Source organism: Notolepis coatsorum (assembly GCF_963971535.1).
Source record: "Notolepis coatsorum genome assembly, chromosome: 15".
Lineage (NCBI taxonomy): Eukaryota > Metazoa > Chordata > Actinopteri > Aulopiformes > Paralepididae > Notolepis > Notolepis coatsorum.
In genome coordinates this window covers 28,861,466-28,875,546 of record NC_140179.1, presented here as the reverse complement: position 1 = coordinate 28,875,546, position 14,081 = coordinate 28,861,466, and the positions used below count along the sequence as shown (strand labels likewise).

The following is a 14,081-nucleotide window of genomic DNA, read 5'->3' as shown; positions in this document are numbered from 1 at the left end:
TTACCTGTGAACAGGCTCCAGCGTTTAGTAATACGCCGGCTTCTTTCTAGAATCAAAATAGTGCCAAGTGATAGCAGAGTCTGAGATGCTGGAGGACCATGGTTTTGTGTCGGGTGACATGATGTTGTCCCAATGTTTCGGTCTTCGAGACCCGGTTTGCTCGGAAACCCGGTTCGGACTCCTGACGTGGGTCTCTGTAACTAAGCTAATAGCTTTGCATCGGCTACAACTACAGGCAGGTATTTCATACAACTTAATGTCCAAAAATCTGAACTATCCCTTTAAGTCCGACAGTGGATAAAAAAAGAAGAAAATCTGCTTTCAAATCCAGCGGTCAGCGGTGCCTCCGGCTTGGTCAGTCGTCCCTACTAACACAATTGGCAGCGTCAGCTTTTGGGAAGCCGGTGGGGTATGTGTCCTGGTCGTGGTAAACTGCGACTCCTACTGGTCGGTCGGGGCGCCTGTTCAGCAGGGAGAGGATCTGGGGGAAATAGCGTGAACCTCTGCACACGTTACGTTCTCCCAGTGAAACTCCTCGCTGTCAGGTGAAAAGAAGCGGCTGGCGACTCCACATGTATCGGAGGAGGCATGTGGTAGTTCTACACCCTCCCCAGGCCGACAGTGGGGCAATGTGCGTAAACGACCAGGAAGGGAATTGGCATAACGACAAAAATTGGGATGGGTGAAAAAAATACAGAAAGCCCAACAATAAATAGAATAACACAAATAAATAAAAACCTGCTTTGAGCTAATACTGAGCGAATGAGATAATAAGACCATTCACAACCTCAGTACCAGGTCATGCCAAGTACCAGATAGGCAGACACTATTCCACTACCCCAGGACACAACGCCGCGCGGAACGTCGGGTAAACCGCCTCCAAAGCTCATCCGACACTGTATCAATGTTTACTGACGCTTAAGGGAATCGCTATCCCATCAGCGGATTACACATCGTTTGTTCCGACCTTATTTCGGACTTGTTGATGTCGACCAAAGCCCTTCCTGACAGAGAGGGTTCAGATGAAGTTTGATCCAGGATAAAGAGAGAAAAGGCTGGTGGCGTCGCTGTAAATTAAGCTAGCCCTGTGAGGCCTCATCTCGAGGGATTAGCGCGCCGCGGACGTCTCCTCTTTTTGTAATTGATTACTCTGGAGGGGCTTGTTAATAGCACAGGGGTAGCTGGACATGGTTGTTAGTTACATGTTACCTTTTTTTTTTTTTTTTACTTTTTTTTTTTAGCGTTTATCGCTTTTTCTGGTCAAGCATGACCGACAGAAACAGGTTGAATGGGATATAGATCAGGGGAAGACACTTGAGAAAATACGGCGGGTCCGGGAATCGAACTCGTGTACCCCAGATCCGCGACGAGCACGGTTGTCCCCGACGCAGAAATAGCGCCGAGATACGCGGTGAGCTACGGGAGCTCTTTTACATGTTACTTTTTAAGTACAAACAGACACGCACACGTCTAACGTCTGTCCCCAAATCTACAGTTCCCCCTCCTTGACTATAAAGGGCTCTCCCTCCCTTCATTCTCTCTCTCACTCCGGGTTTCGATAGCTGGTTAGTGGGGACCATCCAGCAATTATCTGTACCATGTTTGTATTGATCTATCAGAGTTAATAAATCGTATTAACTGGATCCATTTGACTGAGTAAGTTATTCATAATCCTCTCTACACCTTCAAGTATAATCTTAGGAATTGGTTGATGGACAATCAGAGATGTGAACACTGATGTGTTATACTATACTGTGGGGATGAACTGTGTATATTGCAAGGGTTGAATTATGTACGTTATTGCTAATGTGTTTGTGTTTTAATCTTTTTTTGTACTAGCCCATTCTTTCTGATAGGGGGACTGCCAATGTCAACTAGCCTGTTGGCTACAATTGGGTACATTTACATTATATTTTATAAAATGTTCCTTAACAAACAAATAAATCTAAACTAAACTACAAGTACACAGTACACACACGTACACACACGTACACACACACACACACCTATAACCTTTACCTCGTTAGCTTCCGTTTCTTTAAAGCAGTCTTGCTCCTAAAATACAAAAGAAGCAAACAAATACTTGTGATGTCAACATGCATGACTCCGCCGTCCGTCCAGTGCATCCTCCCTAACCACTGAACGCTATCCGTTCAGTGTGTACCGTGTTAGAATCGTACTCCATCATACTGTTTTAAATAGAAAATGAGGAAATACTCTATGCAGTGTTTTTAGGATCATCATGCGCTGTGATCGAACACATATCACCCGGTGCTACAAACTACAGGATCTCTGTCACAGTCACATATCACCCGGTGCTACAAACTACAGGATCTCTGTCACAGTCACATATCACCCGGTGCTACAAACTACAGGATCTCTGTCACAGTCACATATCAACAGAAACAAACTACAGGATCTCTGTCACAGTCACATATATCAACAGAAACAACAGGCAGGCCACTCAAAACGTATCACATGTTTCAGTCCATGCCTCTGTACTTTGCATTCTAGAGTCAAACCAACAACATGCACTATACACAGGACCCTGGCATCTACATGCTACAGTAGATCAAAGGCTACTATTCTACAATTAACCCGCTACGTGTTTACTCTTCTACCCCCGTAGTGAGTTTTATTCAAAAGGAAAGATACACGCATGCAGACACAGAGTAGAGACTAGAGCGAAGCAAAGTGTTAGTACCATGCAACACCAGGGTAACGTCAGTCGACAAGTGTGTTAGAATGACTTTACGGAGGTCGACACTGGGTGAGGGCGGTCCTGCCACAGACACGGCATTACGAGACAGTGTTCCACGTTATCGGAAGAGAGAATTATCTGCTAAAAGTCAGTTTCCCCTGTGAATTTTGTGCTGGATTTAATTTTTTTTTTTATTTAGAATGCGACTGGCTTGAGTCTTTAGTTTCTAGTGGACCTTTCTAGCCGTCGCTATTGATTGATTGATTGATTGATTGAAAACTTTATTAACAGATTGCAGAATGGGTACAATACAGTACGGCTCAATACACACAATTGTTAAGGGGATGCAGACCAGAGAAAGACTTTCGTCTTGTTTACATCAGGGTCCCCCAGTATATACGAGGGGAACCCCGTCTGGTAATTCAATGTCTATGGTCGATACTGTAACCGTGGCTAAAGACATGGGTGTAAATGGTGGTTGGGCCACAACACAGTGCTTACTTACCATGGATTAATATAAAAAGCCAAAAGATAGTCAGTCCAAAGGCAGGATGGCAGTAGCGTAAGGAAGGCAAAGAGACTTCTTCGCCTGAAGTGGGTTCAAACAAAACAAAAGAAAACAAAAATAAAACAAAAAAAAGTCAAAATCATAAACAAAACAAAAACACACCGGTAGGTGACAGGTTGGGACAAAACACGGACGCTCGATTAGTTCGGTGGCACAGAATGGTGAAGAGGTACACACATTAGTGGTCAACAAAGAGTTAATGCATCATGCAGCAGGGAACCTGGTAGAAAGCCTGAATAGGAGCCTGTTCTCTGCTGCTGAGCGGAGGTCAATGAGCATCACCCTCTCTCTCTCCCTCACCCTGTCTCTCTCTCTCTCTCCCTCGCCCTCTCTCTCTCTCCCTCGCCCTGTCTCTCCCTCTCTCTCTCTCACCCTCTCTCTCCCTCACCCTGTCTCTCCCTCACCCTCCCTCTCTCTCCCTCGCCCTGTCTCTCCCTCTCTCTCTCTCACCCTCTCTCTCCCTCACCCTCCCTCTCCCTCACCCTGTCTCTCCCTCACCCTCCCTCTCTCTCCCTCACCCTGTCTCTCTCTCCCTCTCTCTCCCTCCCTCTCCCTCACCCTGTCTCTCCCTCTCTCTCTCTCCCTCACCCTCCCTCTCTCTCCCTCAACCTCCCTCTCTCCCTCACCCTCTCTCTCTCTCCCTCACCCTCTCCCTCACCCTCTCTCTCTCCCTCACCCTCTCTATCTCTCTCCCTCACCCTCTCTCTCTCTCCCTCACCCTCTCTCTCTCACCCTCTCTCCCTCACCCTCCCTCTCTCTCCCTCACCCTGTCTCTCTCTCTCTCACCCTGTCTCTCTCTCCCTCACCCTCCCTCTCTCACCCTCTCTCTCCCTCTCTCACCCTCTCTCTCCCTCACCCTCCCTCTCTCTCCCTCACCCTCTCTCTCTCTCCCTCACCCTCTCTCTCTCTCCCTCACCCTCTCTATCTCTCTCCCTCACCATCTCTCTCTCTCTCTCTCTCTCTCTCTCTCTCTCTCTCTCTCTCTCTCTCTCTCTCTCTCTCTCTCTCTCCATCTGAGTTCATAACCTCAATGCGGGGCATGGGGGGGGGGTTACGACCAGGACTGTATAAATAAAAGGCAGCCCGCTCGGTCATAGTTACACAACACCTGTAAGAGTCAAGCGTTATTTTTTTTTAAAGAGCAGCTGACGACATCGTGGTTATTCATTTGAATGTCCAAAACAGCGGAGGCCGCCATCTTGGTTGATCGGGAGGTGTCGTTGTAAATCTCCCCTGTCCCCTCTCTCTCGCGCGAGTGCGTCTAACGTGCCGTCGCGTTAGAAACTAACACCCAAGATCAATCCTACATCATGCACATTCAGAGCACACGCTTCTGAGAGAGAGAGAGAGAGAGAGAGATCGGCCTCCACGTCACATTGAGCAGGACGACACTTTTTGCTGAGCGTGATGGGAAGGTGTGGCACAGTTCACAGAGACACGTTTCACAGAGGGAGGGAGGGAGAGAGAGAGAGAGAGAGAGAGAGAGAGAGAGAGAGAGAGAGAGAGAGAGAGATGGGAGGGTGTGGTGGCACAGTTGAGACACGTAACGTTTCAGACGGAAGCCATGGTTACTGACCATCTTTCAGCCGTTATATTATCGCTTCACAGCCAGTGTCTCCGCAAAGAGACACGGACCTACTAGCGCCAGCTAGAATGTTATATGTAACCGTGGTAACGGGAGAGTGGTGGAAGTAAAGTCCCTGTTTGTTTGTTTTTTAAATAAATTAATCAGTGAATTAATTCCCTCAAACTGTAAACCAAAAAAAAAACATGGGCATCTCCAAATCCTGGTACAGTAGAAGAGACACCCCCACCCCCCCCCCCCCCCCCCCCCACACACACACACACAGCCATCTACCCTCCCCAATTTGACACTTTGGCCGACTAATCTAAGATTATGGGGATATTCAACAAATGATCTGCTAAGAGTGCCAGACGAAGGAGGCAGTGACGACGGGCTCATCGTCATCATCTCATCATCATCATCTTCTTCATCATCTCATCTCATCATCATCATCATCATCATCATCATCATCATCATCATCATCATCATCATCATCATCATCATCCCCTAGCTGGGGACCCTACTACTCACGCCCCCAAAGAAATCAAGTCACTACGAGCTATCCCTAATCTGCCTCTCCAATCCCCCCGTGTGCCTGTTAATCCCACCACCCAAGTTTCCCCCCTGGATGCGTGTAGCTTTATGCCAAGCAAGCAGTGCAAAAATTTATCGTAGTGGCATGCAGTAATGCGCCTTTCATTTTCCGCCGCCCAGCGCCCAGGTCGCGCGGAAATAGGCTGTCTATTGCCATTCTCTTTGACAAACTCTAACCTTAACCAGCTCCTTAACACGCCTAAACTTAACCGTTCTAACCTTAACCAACTCCGAAACCATGCCTAACCTTAACCATAGAAATTATATTGCCATTCTCTTTGACAAACTCTAACCTTAACCAGCTCCTTAACAGCGCTAAACTTAACGTTCTAACCTTAACCAACTCCGAAACAATGCCTAACCTTAACCTTAACCTTAACCATGCCTAACCTTAACCGGCGAAATAACCTTAACCGGCGAAATAAATACACGTTAAAAAAAAATCACGTTAAAAAATATTTTCGATGGGATTCGAACTCGCCAGCAAACAAGCCATAGGATCCACAGCCATGTGTCCTTGCCAATTGAGCTATTGGTAGATACTGAATAAGGGGCGGTGACTTATATATATTGAGCTCCGCTCAAGGCGGGATCTCATGCGCATGCGCGGGCACCTCGCGCGAGCACGCCGGCGCACGCACGCACCTGAGCGAGCACGCCGCCGCCGGTGCACGCACGGTAGCATTTGTCTGAAAAGAAGGGCGCTTTACCGCACTAGCGTGCGGTGACGAATGCGGAAGCATTTTTGCACTGCTTGCTTGGCATTAACGTACAGGCCCCCTGGATTCCGGTGACATGGCTTTGCCGTCCAGACGAGGAATCTGCGTGTGTGATTCTGGCCAGGATTAAAAACAAAAACAACAACAAAAACATAACATGACATAACATGTCCACATCACATGATTTATAAGAGGGGGGGGGGGGGGGGGGGGGGGATCTCTGTGCATGATGGGAATCTGGCCTCTCATCTATTTCTGATCCCCCTTTGGATCACATTTAATTTCACGCCAGTTAGGGTACCTTGTGTATACGGCACCTGTGTATACTGTTTACTTTACTTACTCATAGTATATATATTCAGTCTTTCAGTCTTTATTGCCCATATTTATTGTAACGTATAATATAACTGACAGACCCTCATCTGCACCTTGACTACACTGCATACTTGCTCATAATACTATTATGCTTATATTCATAGTTAATTATATTGTTTACACTGCTTATTTTTATCTTTACTATAGTTGTATTGCCTATATTTATGTCTTCTACTACTACCCTGCCCATACCTGTACCTCCCCTCCCCCATGCTGCTATGACGCCTGAATTTCCCCCAAGGGGATCAATAAAGGAATATCTTATCTTATCTTTTATTTCTTGAACACTAGAGATCATGCGTTTGAACGTGAGGGAATGCTGCTAATATCTAATATCTAATATCCGGGGACGAGGGGAGAAAGAGGAGAGGTCGTACCAGTTGTAAGGGAGCTTGCCGTCCCTCTCGAAGGAAGCGAAGTTGACAAAGGTCTCCGCCCCACACTCTCTGAAATGGAACGTGACAGTGGGCGTCGTTTAGTATCACACAAAGTCATTCAGCACACACACACACACACCACACACACACACACACACATGCAGATGAGCCTAGTACACACGCTACATTTAGGAGAAGTCGCCATCCCTGCTGACTAATCTGTAAATAGAGGAAGTCAGAGATGAGTTGCACGCAGGGCGTGAAAGTATCAACAGTGAACCCTGTGATCATCATGAATCACAAAAGCTAAAGCTGAAAGCATACTGTGGGTTTTGATTTGATTTGATTTTTATTTGTCTTGAACATAGAAACATAAAACAAGTTTAAAAAACAAAAAAGGTAAATAGTCAGAGACTATTTCCATACAATAAGTGTTCGAGAAGGAACAGGGGGAAGTACAAAAAAATTAAAAATAAAACGTATCAAGCCCTGCATCTTCCTTACAATATTTTACATTATAATTTAATACAATAAAAATAAAAATAATAATATAATAAATAATGAAATTTTTTATAAAAGTAGTTTTTTATATATCCAATTATCCAAATGAGAGAAAATATGTATTAGGCAGTCACATTACTGCTCAAGATTTTAATTAGATTAAGTCCATGAATTTTAATGTTTGACTCTTTACAAACAGACTATTTGTGTGATCCCTGTGATCATGAATCACAAAAGCTAAAGTTAAAAGGATGTGTATCAGTGATAATCGAACCGTAAACAAAGAGGCCTATTAAGATGTTAATAGGAGATCCTAACATGAAAAACTATGTGATTTAATGCTCTATGCCTTATCTTGACTGTCTATTTAGCTGCTGTCTATTTTATACTTGTTTTTCTGTCTGCACGTTTTTTTTTTTTTTTTACTGCTGTGAAGCACTTTGAGCTGCAATTCTTGTATAAAAGGTGCTATACAAATAAAGTTTATTATTATTAACAGGGAATGTAGGGGCAGGGAGAACATGGCCGAATCTGGAACCTGGAATGATTAAAAACACCCAGGAACCGAATGACGGGGCACTGAACTATTGACCTATTTGATAAACGCAAAGACACTAACCAACAGAGCCATCCATCATCTGCCACCACGACTCGCCGTTTTATTGTTTGCGTATATGTGTAGCTCCCTCTGGTAATAGACACAAAGCACGAGGTCGTGGGTAAGAAACAGGGGTTATTTTCCTGCGTGAGACCTACCCGTGAGAAGTGGGTTGAAAATTAAATGCATGTATGTCTTCGCAATTTTTGATTCCCTTGCAGCTAGCTGTACAATAGGTAGCATATTGAGCTAACATGTTAGCATACTGTATGTAAAGAAATTAACTTGAACTCAAATATATCTCATAGGCTGCTTGTTACTTAAGAGGGGATACATCTAGCTTGCTTCGTCCTTGTACATTTTCAACAGATAAAAAAACGTGTGATTAATATGCGATCAATCACAATTAACTATGGACAATCAAACTAGACACACATTGACTTACAATGTGAGGCAGTTACAATATGTTTATACCAAAGTTTCAACCAAATTGTATCCCCTATACCCAAAATACGTATTAAAGTAAAATACGTACTGTAAGTAAAGTAAGTAAGTAAAACTTTATTTATATAACACCCTTCTCAGCACGAGTGCACAGGGTGCTTTACAGCAGTAATATATAACATCGATAAAATACAGTAATGGGAAACATTTGAAGAAAAGAATAAAACATAAAATGAGCTAAAACAACAGAATAGACAACTAAAAACTAAAAACAAAAAGACATGAACAGAAAAACAGCTATAGGTGTTTAAAAGCCTGCCTGTAGAGGTATGTTTTTAACTGCCTTTAAAAAAAAATTGTTCAGATGGAGTGGTCTTCATGTTTAGGGGGAGGGCGTTCCAGAGCCTTGGGGCTGTCACCACAAATGCTCAGTCCCCTTTTGTTTTTAGCCTGGTCCTGGCCACCACCCGGGATCATACCACTAAATCACGCAGATATATAGTGTACGTGGTTACTGCTGGCAGACATTTTGTGCCTGGCGCCTGTCCTCAGACTAGCCTTGAACCCCCATTCTCACCAGCCAGGTTGTGAAGCAGGGTATTTTAGGAGTGAGTTTACACCAGGGGACTATACTACTACTACAGGGCTTTCAACCTAGTTACACATTGTACAAAAAAGTTTGTTTCTGTTCAAAGTTGTACAGCGATGACATCACAGTCTAGAAAATACACAAAAGAAATGGCCAACTGATCTTATGACCAATTTGTCAACTATTGAACTGAGAGGGAGTGGCTTTAAAATGCATTCCGGTGCGCTGAGGTGGCTGCACCAAGTGCATTCCGATAGCATGACCTCTGCATCATCTCATATTACGGTGGGAATAAAATATGGAAAACTGATGTGAATATTTGTTGAACTTTATGAACGGGTCACTGCTAGAGAGAGAGTGCTGTTCAGTCAAGTACATTCATGCGCTGCCCCCGTCGCTTCCTGATTCTGCTGCGCAGGCGCACCAACCGACCTGTAGGAGTCGCTGTCCACAACGTCCGATCCCAACCCATCAGCTTTCCCACCCCTAACACTGCCAATTGTATTAGTATGAACGACCAGCCAAGCTGATAGCAATGCGGAGAGCTGGGCTCGAACCCAGCGTCTCCTGCATTGGTGGCGAGCGCCTTGCCCACTACACCACCTAGCCGCCCATGTGTGTTTCTGCTTTTAACTGCTGCTGCTAAACCACTGCACTCTTTTTTGCACTTTACTGCACTTTTTTCTTTTCTTTTCTTTATTTGAATGCACTGAAAATCTATTTGTGAGAATGCACCGCTTTTATACTGTACCCTTCTGTGTTCCTTTTATATATTTTTTTATTCCAGAGAATCATTATTTTTTTTATACTGTGCCTCCTTTTTATAGTTTTTCGTGTGTGTACAGCACACGTTGGATTGCCTCTGTGTATGAAATGTGCTTCATAAATACATTTTTACTTGACTTGGCTTGGATTATCACGCGTCCTCCTCACAGAAGAATGACAGGATTCAGGTAAAAGAAATCTGCGAAATACCCCTTTAAAAAAAAGGCAATAATAATAATAAAGATGTAAATGGGCGGCCGGGTGGCGCAGTGGGCAAGGCGCTCGCTACCAACGCAGGAGATACTGGTATCGAGCCCAGCTCTCTGCGTTGCTTCCGGCTTGGCCGGCCGCCGTACTAACACAATTGGCAGTGTTAGAGGGTGGGAAAGCTGGTGGGTGGGTCCTGGTCGTTGTAAACAGCGACTCCTACAGTTCGGTCGGGGCGCCTGCTCAGCGAGGAAAGGATCTAAGGGGGGTAGTGTGATCCTTCCACACGTTACACCCTCTCAGTGAGAGTCCGCGCTGCCAGGTGAAAAGAAGCGGTTTATTGGCTAGACGTGTGTCGGAGGAAGCATGTGATAGCCTCCACTCTCCCAGACCGACTGTAGGGGGTAGGTGCACAGCGACCAGGAAGGGGATTGGGAATTGGCATAACGACTAACATTGGGATGGGAGAAAAACAGGAAAAAGGAGGGGGGAAAAGATTAAAAAATAAATAAAAATAAAATAAATATGTAAATGAAACAAGCTGTTCATTGGTGGGGTTGTTTACCTGCTCATCTGCAGGTGCTTCTTGCGAAGCACCAGAAGGAACAGCACTAGGAGGCTGATGAGCAGGACACTGAGGATGGTCAGAGCTGAAATGGCCGCCACGCTGGGGTTCATCTCTTTGGCTGCAATCGCACACACACACACACACACAGTCACATACGCATGAGAACACACAACACACACACACACGCACACACACACACACACACACTCACACACACACACACCCAACCACATGCATGCTCACACACAAACACACATGCATTCACCCACATGCGTACAAGCACACACAAGCATGTGTGCACACACATACACACACACACACACACACACACACACACACACACACACAACCTGCATACACGTAGGTGGCGGTGCCACTCACCCACGGTGGAGATGGTGATGTAGGCCGGCCTGCTGGGGGTGCTGTAGCTGTAGCTGGTGATGGTGCAGTTGTAGCTGGAGGAGGGCATCAGGCCCGACACCGTCAGCACATGGGAACTAGCCGTCTGGGGCTCCCGTGCCTATAGAGACAGAGGAGAGGACTGCTTAGTATGTTACACCACCATGTATAATATGATACAGAGAGGAGACTAGGAGAGGACTGCTTAGTATGTTACACCACCATGTATAATATGATACAGAGAGGAGACTAGGAGAGGACTGCTTAGTATGTTACACCACCATGACCATGTATAATATGAGACAGAGGAGAGGACTGCTTATTATGTTACACCACCATGACCATGTATAATATGAGACAGAGAGGAGAGGACTGCTTAGTATGTTACACCACCATGACCATGTATAATATGAGACAGAGAGGAGAGGACTGCTTATTATGTTACACCACCATGACCATGTATAATATGAGACAGAGAGAAGAGGACTGCTTAGTATGTTACACCACCATGACCATGTATAATATGAGACAGAGGAGAGGATTGCTTTTTATGTTACACCACCATGACCATGTATAATATGAGACAGAGAGGAGAGGACTGCTTAGTATGTTACACCACCATGACCATGTATAATATGAGACAGAGAGGAGAGGACTGCTTATTATGTTACACCACCATGACCATGTATAATATGAGACAGAGAGGAGAGGACTGCTTAGTATGTTACACCACCATGTATAATATGAGACAGAGAGGAGAGGACTGCTTAGTATGTTACCTATGATACAATATGATATGATGTGATACAATATAATATGATACGATATGATATGATATGTGATACAATATGATATGTGATACAATATAATATGATACTATATGATGCAATATGATAAGATGTGATACTATATGACGATATTGTATGATACGTGATATGATATGTTGTGATGTGCTACAACACGATGCAATGCAATACATGTGCAATACTATATGATACTATGTAATACAATATGATACCATACAATACTAAAACATATGACACAATAATAAAAAATAAAAAAAAAAGTACGATACAATAGGACAGCATACGATAATGTAGGATATGACACGGTATGAGACAATATGACACAACTTTATGAATCTCCTTAGACTACAATTGTGATTCCGTCCGCGGCGAGCATTTCGACGACAAACGCGCACCGGACAGATGACTCTAGCACCTAATCCAGTCACGACGACTCGAGCCAACAACACGCCAAATAAAGCCTCGACAATTCCTGAAATAACCGCGGAAGTGCTGACGGACACATGACAGCGGGGGCGGCGGCGGATCAGTTGTCAGTTTCCTCGACCCCCCAGGATGGGGGCTCGTCTCCCGGTCGGCCTGCCACAGTGGGTGACAAGGTGTCATTCTCCTTCGGTTAATTACTCTAATGAGTCACCGGCGTTCTTCCAAGAGGCCCGCTGGGCGTCCTGAAAGGCTGCCCCCCCCCCCCCCCCACAAGAGACGGGAGAGAAGCTCCGGCCCGCCTCTAAAGCCCGCACCTGGGTGGGATTAATGGCCCGTCACAGAGCCTGTAGCCGCGCTGCGTCAGTAGCTACCATGGGCTCTCAGTTTACGGCTTTGTTTTCATAACCCCTCTGTGCTGATCAAGACCGAGCGAGAACGTGATGGAGATCAGACCAGGATTAGAATTCTCCTTCGAATCTTCACCCCCCCCCCCCAGGAATGAAATTACACTGATATTCAGTAATAAAACATCAAACGATCCCTCAGACAAGAACACGTTTTTAGATCTGACTGTAGGTAAAATAATAATAATAATATACATTTTATTTGTATAGCGCCCTTCATACAGGAATTGCAGTGCTTCACAGCAGTAAAATAGACATGAAATGAGCATAAAATAGACTGAATAAAAGCAACAATGCAGAGAATAAGGAAAAGGGTAAAAGAAATAAAGACGACAACGATACAAATACTGATTGATAAGAACCAAACCGAGTTAAATTAACACAAGATTATCATTATTAATTACATTATCATCACAAGGAATTATTCAGCATGGCACACTGAAGGAGGTCTTCAGTATCTTCAGGTAGTATCGCCTCCCTCTTGTATTCAGACCCGCAGCCTTGCTGGTAGGAATGTAAGCTAATGAATCTACTTAGCATACAAAAAAAATTAATTTACGGTAAATGCGCTTGTTGCTGAAAGCACATAAATACCTATTTACTGTACGACCGTAGCTTCTCGCTCTGCGCGGCGTCAAGTACACAGCCACCGGCACATAGAATTACTTCGCACAACTATTAGACCCAAGAACCCCTTTGCTGCAGTTCCCAGGGAAATGTGTGGCGTTGGTGTGAAAGACAGCTGATGAGGCAGGAAAAGAGCTATTGGGTAATAAAAAAGCAGCTGGACAATAACATCCGTTTGATTTCCACCACTATACAACAGAGAGACGTAAAATCACTAATACAGTAAATGTGCCTCTCCGTCTTCTGCAGCGTTCCTTCCAGCAATAGCCCTTTGTCTGAGTGCGAGTAAAGGACAGAACTGTAACAAAGTAAAAGTACTTTCAAGCACTATTGAAATCAAAGCCAGACAATGAGGTAAAGGTTCTCAAGAACTATTGAAATCAAAACAAGACAACAAGGTAAAGGTTCTCAATTACTATTGAAATCAAAACAAGACAACAAGGTAAAGGTTCTCAAGGACTATTGAAATCAAAACAAGACAACAAGGTAAAGCTATTCAAGGACTATTGACATCAAAACAAGACAACAAGGTAAAGGTTCTCAAGGACTATTGACATCAAAACAGACAATGTGTTATGTGTTCGGACCCCAGGAAGAATAGTCTTTCACCCATGGGTGTAGACTAATGGGGATCCATATAATAAAAAAAAAAAGTTAAACCAATAAATGAGGTAAAGGTTCTCAAGGACTATTGACATCAAAACAGAATCTCCGGGGAGAAACATGTTTACTGCCGTCTTAGACCGGCATGGCGAGAGACGACTTTACCTTGAGCTCGGTGTTGGGCTTGGTCAGTTTGCAGTAGACCTGGTAGTAATCCACCACGCCGTCCTCGGTCCACAGCAGAGT

General features: G+C 44.6%; 1 protein-coding gene across 2 annotated transcripts in view; it reads right to left on the bottom strand.

Moving 5' to 3' along the window:
• The window catches only part of ptpro (protein tyrosine phosphatase receptor type O), an 84,751-nt gene that overhangs the window by 31,434 nt on the left and 39,236 nt on the right, over window positions 1–14,081 (bottom strand). For both annotated transcript variants that reach the window (XM_084330093.1, XM_084330094.1), the window contains 6 exons: window positions 14,001–14,081; window positions 10,952–11,090; window positions 10,568–10,688; window positions 6,899–6,967; window positions 3,207–3,290; window positions 2,020–2,055 (listed from right to left, as the gene is read on the bottom strand). The exon at window positions 14,001–14,081 is cut by the window's right edge and continues 53 nt beyond it. In XM_084330093.1, coding sequence (XP_084186219.1) covers window positions 2,020–2,055; window positions 3,207–3,290; window positions 6,899–6,967; window positions 10,568–10,688; window positions 10,952–11,090; window positions 14,001–14,081 — 530 coding nt within the window. The remainder of the gene's footprint in view (window positions 1–2,019; window positions 2,056–3,206; window positions 3,291–6,898; window positions 6,968–10,567; window positions 10,689–10,951; window positions 11,091–14,000) is intronic.